We start from the raw sequence: 13352 nt of genomic DNA, 5'->3' as shown, positions 1-13352 counted from the left end.
ACAGAGCTAAAGACATGACTCAAAGGCTGTCAGCTTCTTTATAAAAGTGAAGGACTCTTACCTTGTGTAAACAAATAAGGTTCCCTCCACATCAGTCTTTTCCTAAGAAATAAAACAAACAGCAACATAAGCATATTCTCTTCACTAATGGGAAACAGTCACAGAGGTCAGAGAACACAATATCTTAGAGAACAGGGATTCGATCCTGTTTCAAGTGGGGGGTAATTCTTAGGGAAAGGCGAAAAGCAGACTTTGTCAGTGGTGACTTTGTTGCTTAAGCAGCAGGAAGTGCCCTCCTATTGCCATTTACAAACAAACCGTTGATGCCTCTCTTTACCAAGCACAGGGGCCACAACACCTCTGGTTGGACAAAGGAAACCAACATGCTCCGCAGCCTCCTAAGACAGAAGGGTGGCCGTAGGCGCGCTGCCAGCCCTGTCTCTGGGCGGGGGCACGCCAGCTGCAGACACCACTGCTGTCACACGGCCCTCTCTGCCTCTGCTTTCTGGTGTCCTTTTCTCCTGTCATGTCCTGTCACCCAGGAGAATAGAGGACCTGCCTGTAACTCTACTTCATCTACGACACAGAAGACAGCGACGCAGCCGCGGTTCTCAGACAAATCAATCACCTATTTGGTGCAGAAAACTGAAATAAAGTAAGACAGAAACATCACCCAGCTAGGACGCAAGAAATCTGCCTCAGAGGAAGTGGGAAACTTGTAAAGTGAAAATGAGAAGTGATCATTTCAGTTCCCTGGGAAGGGCTCTTTTCCATCTCTCCAGGCCCTGATGAAAATGCTCTGCTTACTAAAAAAAAAAAACTTAGGTATGCATTTGTCTGATTAACTAGTAATTAGACTATGTAACTCAGAATTTTAAATATACTTTTGCTATTTACATGGCTTAATCTCAGCATTCTATTAAACCTCTCAATATTTTGTTATTTTTTAATGTCCATTAGCAGTGTCATTCAAAATTTAAGTACTCTTGTCTTTTCGGTGAAAAATACTTTCTTTAGGAAACAAAACTATAATATTAAAATGATAATTCTCAAGAGGCACACAAGAAATTGGAAGCATGAGCTTCTCCATGCTCAAGTAATTTCATCACCCTTAAATGGATTAAGTAAAGTGACTACTTGCTATGAAGACAGAACACTTTTCTGTCTTTCAGTATTTGACTCTGGACTATTTCATCCCATATCCTAGGCAGGATGGTCATACAAATCAGTACTCAGTTCAGTTCAGTTCAGTTGCTCTGTCGTGTCTGACTCTTTGCGACCCCATGAATTGCAGCACGCCAGGCCTCCCTGTCCATCACCAGCTCCCGGAGTTCACCCAAACTCATGTCCATCGAGTCAGTGATGCCACCCAGCCATCTCATCCTCTGTCGTCCCCTTCTCCTGCCCCCAATCCCTCCCAGCATCAGGGTCTTTTCCAATGAGTCAACTCTTCGCATGAGGTGACCAAAGTACTGGAGTTTCAGCTTTAGCATCAGTCCTTCCAATGAACACCCAGGACTGATCTCCTTTAGGATGGACTGGTTGGATTGGAGAGGTCTGACAGAATGTGGTCCACTGGAGAAGGGAATGGCAAACCACTTCAATATTCTTGCCTTGAGAACAGATCAGTGTAGAGAAAGCTAATAGCCTTTGACTTATTTGTTTTTTCCTTAATGAAGCAGTAACAGAAATTACCTTTTCCTTAAGGGAAAAAAAAGGGCTTTAATGTCCAATTTTAGTTTTGGAAATTCAAGGCATGCTTCTCCTGAAATTATTCTCTGACTCAAAACATGCAATTCTGAATTGATTTATGTTCTTTGTCTCAGTTTCTCCACTGAAAAGGGATGACCAGCTTACACCACCTAGACTTTTTTATTAAAAACATATTTTTCATCAAAGGCTCTAGGACACTTAGATGAAAAGGCCTTTGGGTGTCAATTTCTGGTTTATTATGGCTGAAACAGCTCATATTCATGCATTTTCTTGTTCCCTCCACAGTTATCCAGGGTAACCAGATTTTTTTTTTCTTTCTATGCAAAGCCAGGTTTGGGGGTTTGAGAGACAGTAAAAGCAAAATTTTATTAGATTCTCCTTACGTCCTGCAAGTAAAGAAGACTTTTATGTTAAAGTATTAAGTTTACAGTTCTGAGGGATTTTAGCTTAAATTTTAAAAGTACAATCTAATGATTTGATACTATATTATAAAATCTAAGAAGTGCTAAAAAAATTCAGCCGTTCAAAATTTAAAACAATAAAGTAGAATGTAAAATAATGCTAGTCCGCAAACTACTGGGGTTTGGCAGACTAGTGGACACTTTCCAAACAACATAATCTACATCTGATTATTCTGTTAAAATAATGAAAAGTCAATCTCCATTTACCCTCTAAACCTGCTTTTCTCAATCACATACGCAGCATCTGAGTCACCTAAGACGCCGTCAACGAATAACAAATGCCTGGGGCTCATACCCAGAGACTCTGATTTGGCGGGCTGTACTTCCTTTTGGGCAGCACTGGGTCTTTGCTGTGGCTCTCGGGCACTTCTTTAGTTGTGGAGCCTGTGCTCCACACAGTTGGGGGCTTGAGGGGGCTTGCAATTGAGGGGGCTTGAGGGGGAGCGGGCTCAGCAGCTGTGATGCAAGGGCTCTCTAGTTGCCCCCTCTCTAGTGCCAGGCTCTTCTGTCCATGGGATTCTCTGGGCAAGAACACTGGAGTAGGTTGCCATTTCTTTCTCCAGGGGATCTTCCTGACCCAGAGATCAAACAAGGGTCTCCTCATTGGCAGAGGGGTTCTCTACCACCATGCCACCAGGGAAGCCCTAACTTTCCTTACAGCAGCTCATTTTCTGTCCCTTCTTCCTTCCATATTCCTCCTGCTGAATGCCTGAAGTCATCCTTCATCCATATTTAGTGTCATAAGAACCCTCCTCCTTTATGTCCACCTCCAAGTACTGTCTCCTCTATCTTAAGAATGTCCCACACACTTCCATCAGGTTTCTGTCCAAAAGCTCCCACTGTGGAGACACGGTGACAGTTCTTTTGCCCCCAGCAACTGCCCTGCAGCTAAACCAGGTCTCTGTCTTTTTTCCCTGCTACCACAACCTTGAAAATGAGTACGCTGAAAGAATGACCTTTTGTGGGATGAATTATGTACTGTCTGAAGGCAACAAGTCCAGGAAGCAGGAAAACATAACTCCTGTAAATAATGCATTGTGACACCTGGGCTTTCCGATGAGGCTGTAGAAAGGCCTCCCCAGGTACCCACTACAGTTAGTTACTCGGTAACTATGGTAACACATGCCTGACTCACTGACCCTGTCCAGAGCCTGTAGGAAACCACCTTTACTCAAGGGGGACCCCTTTCTGTACACTTAACTTCTCTGAATCCCCAGACTCTAGCCCTGGTGTCAAGTCACTCCAGGGAACCACACTTCCGACCCTCATCTCTACTTTGGTATTTCCTCGGCAGAATTAAGACACTATGCCTCTGGCACTTTTCTACACTGCAGCAAACAGCAACTTGTAGAATATCTACATTTGAAAAGATGGCGTTGAAACTGTCCATTACGTCGGTCAAAGTCCTTTACACAAACACAGGCGACACACTCCCCCGAAAACAGGGGGCACACAGCCCGCTTCCTCCCCCGGGCCCACGCGGGACAGGTGTCCCCGCGTCCCTCCATTCCTGCCCCTTTCGGTGAGTTTCCTCGGTTACGAACTTAGAGCAAAGCTGTTCTCTTCTCTCTCGTGTCAGGACCCACTTCTTAGTGTTTTCGCTTTTGTGAGTGGCTTTCGGGGGGACTGTAATGACCGGCTGCGGAGAGAGGTGGCGAGGCGACGGGAACGCGCCGGGCTGTGTCCCGTCCGGGCTCTCCTCGCGGCCGGCTGGGACGTGCCGGGGGAGATGTCCGACCCGCTCGGCCGGACTCAGTCCGGTCCGCGCTCCGTGAGTCTGGTCAACGCCACGGGAGGGGCCCGGGGACTGGAGGTCGGGATCGCCGGACCGAGGGACCGCGGGAGGGTCGTCCCCGCTCGCCCCGCCCCCACCCTCTCCCCGACCCCGTCCGCCCGCACGTACCCACTCGTTGGCCCGGTGACCGAAGGTGTACAGGGCGACCTGGCTGGCCACGTCCACGATGCGGCTGATGTAGGGGTCGTGGCGCCGCAGGGCCGCCAGGCTAATGTCGCGGCCCTTCCCCGCCGGGCCACCCGCCACCGCCATCTTCCCGTCCGCCCGCGGGGCGCCGCAGCCCTGTCGGCGGAGCGCGGAGTTCTCAGGCGTCACTGGTCGATGGCCACCCCGCGCGGGCCCACGATCGTTGCCACGGCAACCGCCAGGCTGCCCCCGCGCGCTGCTGTGCGCGTCCCGGGTACCCGAGCGTAACTGAACGCCTGGCACTTCTGCTCCTGGCGCTACGCGGTCAGACCTGTAGTGATATACACGCCTCGAGCGTGCGTAACTGAACAGGGAGGGAATACTGCGATTTCTCGTGTACGGACGCCGGCTGGTTCGCAAAGTGTGGTCCTCGACGCCGTGGGTGGGGGAGTAGAGGGGTGCTCTGAGACCCTTTCAGGGGGTCTCCGGGCCAGAACCATTTTCACGACAATCCTAAGACTCACGTGACTCGTGCCCAGTGCTCGCTTTGCACGAATGCTGCAAAGACAATGGTGGGAGAAAGTGCAGGTGTCTTAGCAGGAATTCTGGCAGGCACCGCGCTTTACAGGCCAGTATCGCTAGACAGTATACGCAGTAAGGCAGAAAAATTATTACTTTTATTGCATTTCAACTCTTTGGTACATTTTTAAAATTCTGTGTGGAAAAAAATAGGAAGAATGCGTAAAGCACGTGCGCCAAGCTGCCATATTTACTTCCAGGAAAACACTTGAATGCTCGAGTTGCAAGCTGAGCTAGTTTTTTTATTTTTATTTTCACCAAGCGCTATTTTTACTTGAAAGGAAGATGGACAAAGTATGGTTATTCAGGAAGGCATTTGACAGACACTTTTAGAAAATAAATAACGTGCACCTGTCACTTCCAGGAAAACAAGGGGGTAATTATTGTCACCAGTGATAATTTTTGAGCTTTCAAGCAAGACTGAGAAGTTTACAAAATGTGTACCCACTGCCATGAGCCTGACAGCTTCTCAATACACGAAGTCTCTTCTGATAAGATGTCTGAGTGCTTGGAAAGCCTGTGATGAGGGATTTGCTTTTAAAAACTTGAGAGAAAGGTGAACTGTTAATCACTGTGGTACATGTATAACTGGATGTACATTTTTGTTAAAATGTTTCAATAAAGCTTTAACATTTCTTTTATAAAGAAATCTATCTTTGAGTCTTGAGGGTCTTTAGGCAAGGTCTACCTTCTGATAATTTCAGGTAGTATAGTCGTCTCTCTAGTTCTTGGTCCAGTGCTTTGTGCTGAATACAGATTTGTAAATGCTGATTCTGTTTTACTCAGCCATAAGTTGGTAGAATGTACTCATTAAACATCAGCTTTCTATAAGAGCCCATGATTTACAGAACACTGAGATCTAAGTTGGCATGAAAGAGAATACACAAGTCCTGAACTTCCAGAGTTTACATCCTAAGGAAGATTAAAAACTTGAAAGGTTCATTTAATTTTCCATATTATAAAGAAAACAATAAAGAACAGGTGAAAGACCTTGAAGATTAGAGATCACACTCAGAGAAAGGAGATATATCATGCTGCAGTGACTTCAGCGTTGCTGTGTTGTTTATCTCCTAGTCTGAGAGCTTTGTTCTCTATCCGCACCACCCCCCTCCCGCCCACCAAAACTTAAATATCTAAGCTTCTAGGAAGAACACAGACTTTTGTCTAATTTCGACTTGAATGATCCGTGTTTGTAAATTTGGGTCACCATCACTTATCCAAGTATACTAAATTAGAGGCTCCAGGTTAGTAAAAGGCCATTTAAAATGGGCAAATTCTTGTAAAATTCATGTAACTTCAACTTCCACTGCCTTCCATAGCGTGGTCATACTTACCCTGTGTTTTCAGAAACCTCATCATGGTGTGTCTGTGTGTGCTAAGTTGTTTCAGTCGTGTCTGACTCTTTGTGACCCCGTGTATTGTAGCCTGCCAGGCTCCTCTGTCCATGGGATTCTACAGGCAAGAAAACTGGAATGGGTTGCCATGCCCTCCTCCAGAGGATCTTCCCGAACCAGGGATCGAACCCATGTCTCCTGTAGCTCCTACATTGGCAGGCGGTCTTTACTGCTGAGCCACCGGGGAAGCCCCTCATCATGGCACCTTGGACAAATATTGGAGTCTGTGATTATTTTATAATTGTTGTTATGAGATAAGATCTGTGTTAACATTTGGTGTTACAAAGTTGTAAACCATAACTTAAAACAAGTTACAGTATTTTTAAAAAATAATGTCTGGGTTTAGGTTGTTTATACCGTTGCAGTGACTAAGATAAAATTCACCACTTAAGGTAATTGTAAGAACACAGTATGCTTAAATTATTTAGAAATAGATATGAAACTGGAAAATGTTTGGTTTTGTAGCCACGTATGGATGTTTGTATACAAATGTAAACTGATGTTTTACAGCTTGCTAGGCTAGAAACATAAACACACAGTCTGCTCCATCAGTGCTCCTTACTGTGTTTTGTTTGCGTTTGTGTATGTTTGTGATCAGTTGTGTCTGACCTCTGCGACCCCATGGGATCCTCCCCACCCAGGGATCAAACCTGTGTCTCCTATGTCTCCTGCATTGACAGGCAGATTCTTTACCACTGCACCACCTGGGAAGCCCTAACTGTATCAAGAACCTCTACGTTTTGCATTTGTCAGGTTGTAGAATGTATTGGTGGAGAAGGCAATGGCACTCCACTCCAGTGCTCTTGCCTGGAAAATCCCATGGGCGGAGGAGCCTGGTAGGCTGCAGTCCATGGGGTCGCGAAGAGTCGGACATGACTGAGAGCACTGGAGAAGGAAATGGCAACCCACTCCAGTGCTCTTGCCTGGAGAATCCCCGGGACGGGGGAGCCTAGTGGGCTGCTGTCTATGGGGTCGCACAGAATCGGACACGACTGAAGTGACTTAGAAGCAGCAGCAGAATGTATTGGAGGGGAAAGAGGAGCTTCCCTAAGAGTTTGTGACCCTAAAATGACTTAAATACCCTGATGCTGCCTGTATGGATTCCCAGCTCTTCATGCTGGAAATTTTATACCAAAGGGTGACACAAGTGAGCAGTGAACGCCCTCTTTCTGCCAGTGGAAGGAGACGGTCTGAAGCTGTGAGTGTTATCAGTTGTTCTCAGTTCATGGTCCGTTTCTTTTTGAAGTGGCAGACCACAGCAGCAAAGGCACCCCCTTGGAAAGAGAAACTAGTTTTACTTATTTTTAACCTCACCTGGTACTTCAGTTCAGTTTAGTCGTGTCTAACTCTTTGCAACCCCATGGACTGCAGAAGCCAGGCCTCCCTGTCCATCACCAATTCCCAGAGTTTACTCAAACTCATGTCCATTCAGTCTGTGATGCCATCCAACCATTTAATCCTCTGTCGTCCCCTTCTCCTCCCACCTTCAATCTTTCCCAGCATTGGGGACTTTTCCAATGAGTCAGTTCTCCGCATCAGGTGGCCAAAGTATTGGAGTTTCAGCTTCAACATCAGTCCTTCCAATGAATATTCAGGACTGATTTCCTTTAGGAGGGACTGGTTGGATCTCCTTGCAGTCCAAGGGACTCTCAAGAATCTTCTTCAACACATTTCAAAAGCATCAATTCTTTGGTGCTCAGCTTTCTTTATAGTCCAACTCTCACATCCATAGATGACTACTGGAAAAACCATAGCTTTGACTAGATGGACCTTTGTTGGCAAAGTAATGTCTCTGCTTTTGAATATGCTATCTAGGTTGGTCATAGCTTTTCTTCCAAGGAGCAAGCATCTTTTAATTTCATGGCTGTAGTCACCATCTGCAGTGATTTTGGAGCCCCAAAAAATAAAGTCTGTCACTGTTTCCACCCTCTCCCCATCTATTTCCCATGAAGTGATGGGACCAGATGCCATGATCTTCATTTTCTGAATGTTGAGTTTTAAGCCAACGTTTTCACTCTCCTCTTTCACTTTCATCAAGAGGCTCTTTAAGTTCTTCTTCGCTTTCTGCCAAAAGGGTGGTGTCATCTGCATATCTGAGGTTATTGATATTTCTCCCGGCAATCTTGATTCCAACTTGTGCTTCCTCCAGTCCAGCATTTCTCATGATGTACTCTGCATGTAAGTTAAATAAGCAGGGTGACAATATACAGCCTTGATGTACTCCTTTCCCCATTTGGAACCAGTCTGTTGTTCCATGTCCAGTTCTAACTGTTGCTTCTTGACCTATACAGATTTCTCAGGAGACAGGTCAGGTGGTCTGGTATTCCCATCTCTTTAAGAATTTTCCACAGTTTGTTGTGATCCACACAGATAAAGGCTTTGGCATAGTCAGTAAAGCAGAAGTAGATGTTTTTCTGGAACTCTTTTGCTTTTTCGATGGTGCAACGGATGTTGGCAATTTGATCTCTGGTTTCTCTGCCTTTTCTAAATCCAGCTTGAACATCTGGAATTTCACAGTTCATGTACTTGGGGTACTGGAACTTGGGGATCATCATATCACAACTTCACAGGGTAGATGAGATGAGAAGAAAATGTCCCCGGAAGAGATTTACAATGTGTAACATGTTCTGCAGATGAAAACGCTATTACTGTTATAATTATCCTCACCCATTATTTCTAGCAGAAGCCTGGTGGGGTGGGGGCGGGGGAATTCTCCTTGTCTCATTACCCAGCCAGGGCTCAGATCATCTCAACAAAGTTCAGCATAAGTGACAAGGGATACATTAAATCCCAAGGCAGTTCATCCCAATATTTTTATGTGATAGAGGATGTGAACTGAGACATATTTATTAGGAAGTTTACAATTAGAGGAAGAAATGATGTAGGAGATATATCTTGGTATCCCACAAGATTGCAAAGGGGTTAAGAATTTTTTTTTGGATGCGCTGGGTCTTTGTAGCTGCATGTGGGTTTTCTCTAGTTGTGGCCAACAAGGGCTACTCTACAGCTGAGGTGCACAGGCTTCTCTTGTTGCAGAACATAAGCCCTAGGACATGCAAGCTTCAGGAATTGTGGCAGGCAGGCTCAATTGTTGTGGCGCATGGACTTAGTTGCTCAGCAGCATGTGGGATCTTCATGAACCAGGGATTGAACCCATGTCTCCTGCATTGGCAGGCAGATTCTTCAACACTCGACCACCAGGGAAGTCCCAGGGGTTAAGACTGAAAACAGTTTTCAGAGGGTCTTGAAACAGAGTGAGAAGGGGCAGAAGTGAGGAGGGAAGAGGCCTGATGGGGAGGAGAGAGTGACCTGGAGAATGAGTCAGAATGTTTCCAGTCTGGGCCCCAGCAGCTGCTTGGACTGAGGCTCTGCTTGCCTGACCCACCCAGAGAGGGCCTGGGGCAACCGGGGTTCTTTGGAGTGAGGACCATTCTTGCGTGTTCTCTTCTGGTCCCTTTTTGCCTCTCTTTGCCACTCTCAAAAAATCTAGTCCTTCCACACTTATTGTCAGGGGTCAGGTGATGGCTTCATGGGCCTGGGGGGCGTCTATGATAGCATCTTTTCAGTTGCTGTCCAGAGCCCAGAGCAGGCTGTGAAGAGGAAGGGCCTTGAGTCTTCATGAAGAGATAACAGGCTTAACACCCTAAGACCTGACTGGTGACTGACATGCATGGGCCCAGTCCCTGGTTACTCAGGGCAGTGGGATGTGGAAGGGACAGACTGAGGCAGTGGACCCTCTCCCTGCTTCATGACTGCCCCAAGGAGGGGATGGCGGAAGCCATGCAGAGACCAGCTGCTGGGTCTGTGGAAACACAGGCAGCTCTCTGTCCTGTAAGTGAGGAAGCCGCTGTTCAGTGGGGCTGACTTCACGTGAAGGAGTTTCTCCCAGGGCAGAGTGGCTTGTGTGGGCTGTTAGTGGACCGTCCACTGGACTTTGAGCTGCCTGTCACATGAAGTGGGCATGTGTGGTCCTGGCCAGTTCATCGCAGTGGCGCTGAGTCATCTAGGGATGGCATGATGGCCTTCTGATTTGAGCGGAGTCCACAGTTCTGGGCGAGTCTCCTCACTCTTGTGGAGTAAAGGGTCTGGGCGGTGCTTGCAGACTCTCTGTGGTTGAACCGTCCAGGTCAGGTACAGCAATCTTTGCCAACATGGAGAGAAACCCAGAAGCAATAATAAACAATCTATTTAATATGTATTGTAATTAATTCAAGGGAGCAGCCCATTACGGACTCTGAAATGTTATGTCCTATCAAGGGTGAGGGTGGAATACTTTAGCCAAAAAAAAAAAGGAAGGTTTTTTCTTCTTTTCTTGGTTGTGTTTCTTGTTCTCAGAGGTGTTGGGCCGGCGTTGAGAGGAAGGAACGCTTATCCTCACCATCTTTACAATGGTCTCCTGCCAGGGTGATCAGTGCTCGCTGTGGACTTTTAGTTCAGGTGAAAGGCAGGTTTCTAACTCTCTGAGATGCTTCCACAGAGGTGTGTAGGAAGTGGTCAAGAAGAAGTGTCAGGGATGGGTGGAATGCATTTAAAGAACTTTCTAATTACTTGTTATTGTTACAACTGACCACAGCAGCTTATCACTTTGTAGTTGATTTTTCTTTTTCTGAACTAACGTATGAATCCCCAGAGGAAAATGAACTGTGCAATGTTGGACTGAACTACACCAAAATTCAAGGTGAGAGGCTTTAGAAAGACACATGGCTTGGTGGGGAGCAGGGACCCTGGAAGGGACTGGAGGCCCAAGGTGGGGACAGAACATGCCACTGTAGGGCTGTGTCCTGCAGTCCAGGCCCACAGGCTGAGTCTGGTCCCAGTTTCACTGGGACACGGCCACACCCAACTGCATTGTCTGGGGCGCTTTCAGCCCGCAACGGTGGATGTGATGAAACCAGACAAACTTCGGTGCCTGAAACGGTGGCTCTCTGGTCCTTGACAAAGTCTGCTGACCCCCTGGTCTATGTTATTTAACAAATCAGTGAGCAGCTTGCATCAAGGACCCTCTACATGTCAGTAGGCACCCTTGGTGTCTGTTGTAAACACAAGATGGATTGGAAGGGGGACAGGACGAAGCCTTGTTACTCTGTTCAAGGAATAATAATCTGGTCAAGTAGACAATGATTAACATATGTGGAAAGATGGGGGCAGTAAAAGACAATATATAATCAAGGGTTAAGTTGTGACACATAGGCAAGCACTAGGGTTTGCAGAAAAGAAGGGAGGGTTGGCAAGAGCCCCAGTGGCTGGAGAAGGTGGTACTAATGGCATGAAGTTCTAGGACAAACGCAAGGTGGACGCCCCTTGGGATCCTCCGGGATTGGACTCAGCCTCTATTCCCACTCTTGTCATCTAAGTCACTGAGACTTTTGGCCTCGTGTTTACGGGATGCTTTAATGACCAGAAATATATCTGAGCCCCTTGAGCTGATTGATTTTTCTAGGATTTGTGATTCCTTCAATCTCCCTCATGGCTTCCTAGGTGGCTCAGTGGTAAAGAATCCGCCTGCTAATTCAGGAGAGTCAGGTTCTATCCTGGGGTCAGGAAGATGCCCTGGAGAAGGGCATGGCAACCAACTCCAGTATTCTTGCCTGGAGAATCTCATGGACAGAGGAGCCTGGCGGGCTACAGTCCATGCCGTCACAAAGAGTCAGACACGACTGAGCAGGCACACAGACTCCCTAAACTTCAGAGGATTTAATCTCATTACAGTGGCATGATGTCATTCTTTTTTGGAGACAATACACTGCTGTGAGCTTGAGGTCAGAGGCCGGGGTCTGGTCCCCTCTACACTGTGGAGCCTTGAAGACTCTCGAGCATTCTGGACCTCAGCTTCTGCATCTGCAGAGTAGGGACAATGGTAATGTCTGCCTCTTCACATGGTCGTGAGACAGCAAAGACACGTGAAGTTCAGACTATATTGAGGCATGGCTCCGTGGATGGTCCGCCACTGGCCCCTGCTCTGGGTGACAGCAGGGTTTATGTCTGTCCTGGACAAGAGAGCCGTCCTCGCTTCCAGAACAAAAACGGCTGCTGCACTGTTTATTAAGGCACTTTGAGCAGAGAACAAAGCACATTACTGCAAAGTGCAAATGACCTCTCCCCATTGTTTAGGTTACTGACGGGCGTGAGTCTTAATTTTCCACGTGATGGCCATTGCCAGGCCCCCAACTCACTTCTGTGGTGTCCTGGAGATCCTGGGACGGGACTCGGGTCTACACCTGCAGGAATCATGGCTGGTGTTCTCGGGGTGCCCGCTCCCTCCAGAGGCCAGGTGGATTGGCAGTGTGATGGTCTCGTGGATGGTGGTGGGCGCTTTCCTGCATTTTCACCCATATCTTCCATTGTGGACGGAATTACGTCGAAAGGAGACGGGTTCTCCTGATGTATGATAAGGAGACACTAGCACTTACTTTTGTGACTGTGGTGAGCCTTGCTGAATGAGCCCTTTGAGACGCTCTGTTTGCTGTCATCACAGAACACGAGGCTTTAAACCAGGGTCTGAGTGTCCAGGGCTGGCTCTGCTTCCTCTGTGGACAAAGCCTGACAGCAGCCTTGCCTGCCTCCCTGGAGGTTACTCGAAGATGAAAGACAGGGTGATCACTGCGTTTCCTGTTGGTGACGAACGGCCTCTGCCGTGCTCGACCTTCACTGCTGATTGTGGACACTCGGGGAGCCTGCTCAAGGGGGGACGAGCCAGTGGGGGCTGCCTCTGAGGCCTTTCGAACTAATACACTAATTTTTTTAAAGTTGAAATATGGTTGATTTTGGAGAAGGAAATGGCAACCCATTCCAGTATTCTTGCCTGGAGAATCCCGTGGACAGAGAAGCCTGGCGGGCTACAGTCTGTGGGGTCACAAAGAGTCGGATGGGACTGAAGCAGCTTAGCACGCATAGTTGGTTTACAATGTCATGTCAGTTTCACATGTACAGCAAAGTGATTCAGTTATACTCTCACATATACTCTTTCTCAGATTCTTTTCCATTGTAGTTATTACAAGATATTGAGTATAGTTTCTTGTGCTATACAGTAGGTCCTTATTGTTTATCTATCTTAAAATACATTTCTTTTTCCTTTTTCTTTTTTTGCCACGCTGTGCAGCAAGCAGGATCCTAGTTCCCTGACCAGGAGTGGAACCGGTGCCCCCAGCATTGGGAGCATGGAATCCTAACCATTGGCCCACCTGGGAAGCCCCTAAAGTAAATTTTTTAAGAACCTCAAACACTGAAGTCACTGTTTGATTTTGTTTGCTCTTATGAAAGATGACATGGGCTTGGTAAGAAAGT

The 13352-nt window shown here is 47.1% G+C and overlaps 2 protein-coding genes across 5 annotated transcripts in view; one reads left to right on the top strand and one right to left on the bottom strand.

The window, feature by feature from the left end:
* DCP1B (decapping mRNA 1B) overlaps positions 1–4237 on the bottom strand; it is a 44197-nt gene extending 39960 nt beyond the window's left edge. For both annotated transcript variants that reach the window (XM_055567670.1, XM_055567679.1), the window contains exons 1-2: positions 4078–4237; positions 62–102 (exon numbers count right to left, since the gene is read on the bottom strand). In XM_055567670.1, the coding sequence (XP_055423645.1) occupies positions 62–102; positions 4078–4221 (185 nt within the window). In that variant the 5' untranslated portion in view covers positions 4222–4237. The remainder of the gene's footprint in view (positions 1–61; positions 103–4077) is intronic.
* CACNA1C (calcium voltage-gated channel subunit alpha1 C) overlaps positions 1–13352 on the top strand; it is a 459271-nt gene that overhangs the window by 21065 nt on the left and 424854 nt on the right. The window lies entirely within an intron of this gene.

Source organism: Bubalus kerabau, chromosome 1 (assembly GCF_029407905.1).
Source record: "Bubalus kerabau isolate K-KA32 ecotype Philippines breed swamp buffalo chromosome 1, PCC_UOA_SB_1v2, whole genome shotgun sequence".
Classification (NCBI taxonomy): Eukaryota; Metazoa; Chordata; class Mammalia; order Artiodactyla; family Bovidae; genus Bubalus; species Bubalus kerabau.
This window is presented reverse-complemented; position numbering and strand designations above follow the sequence as displayed.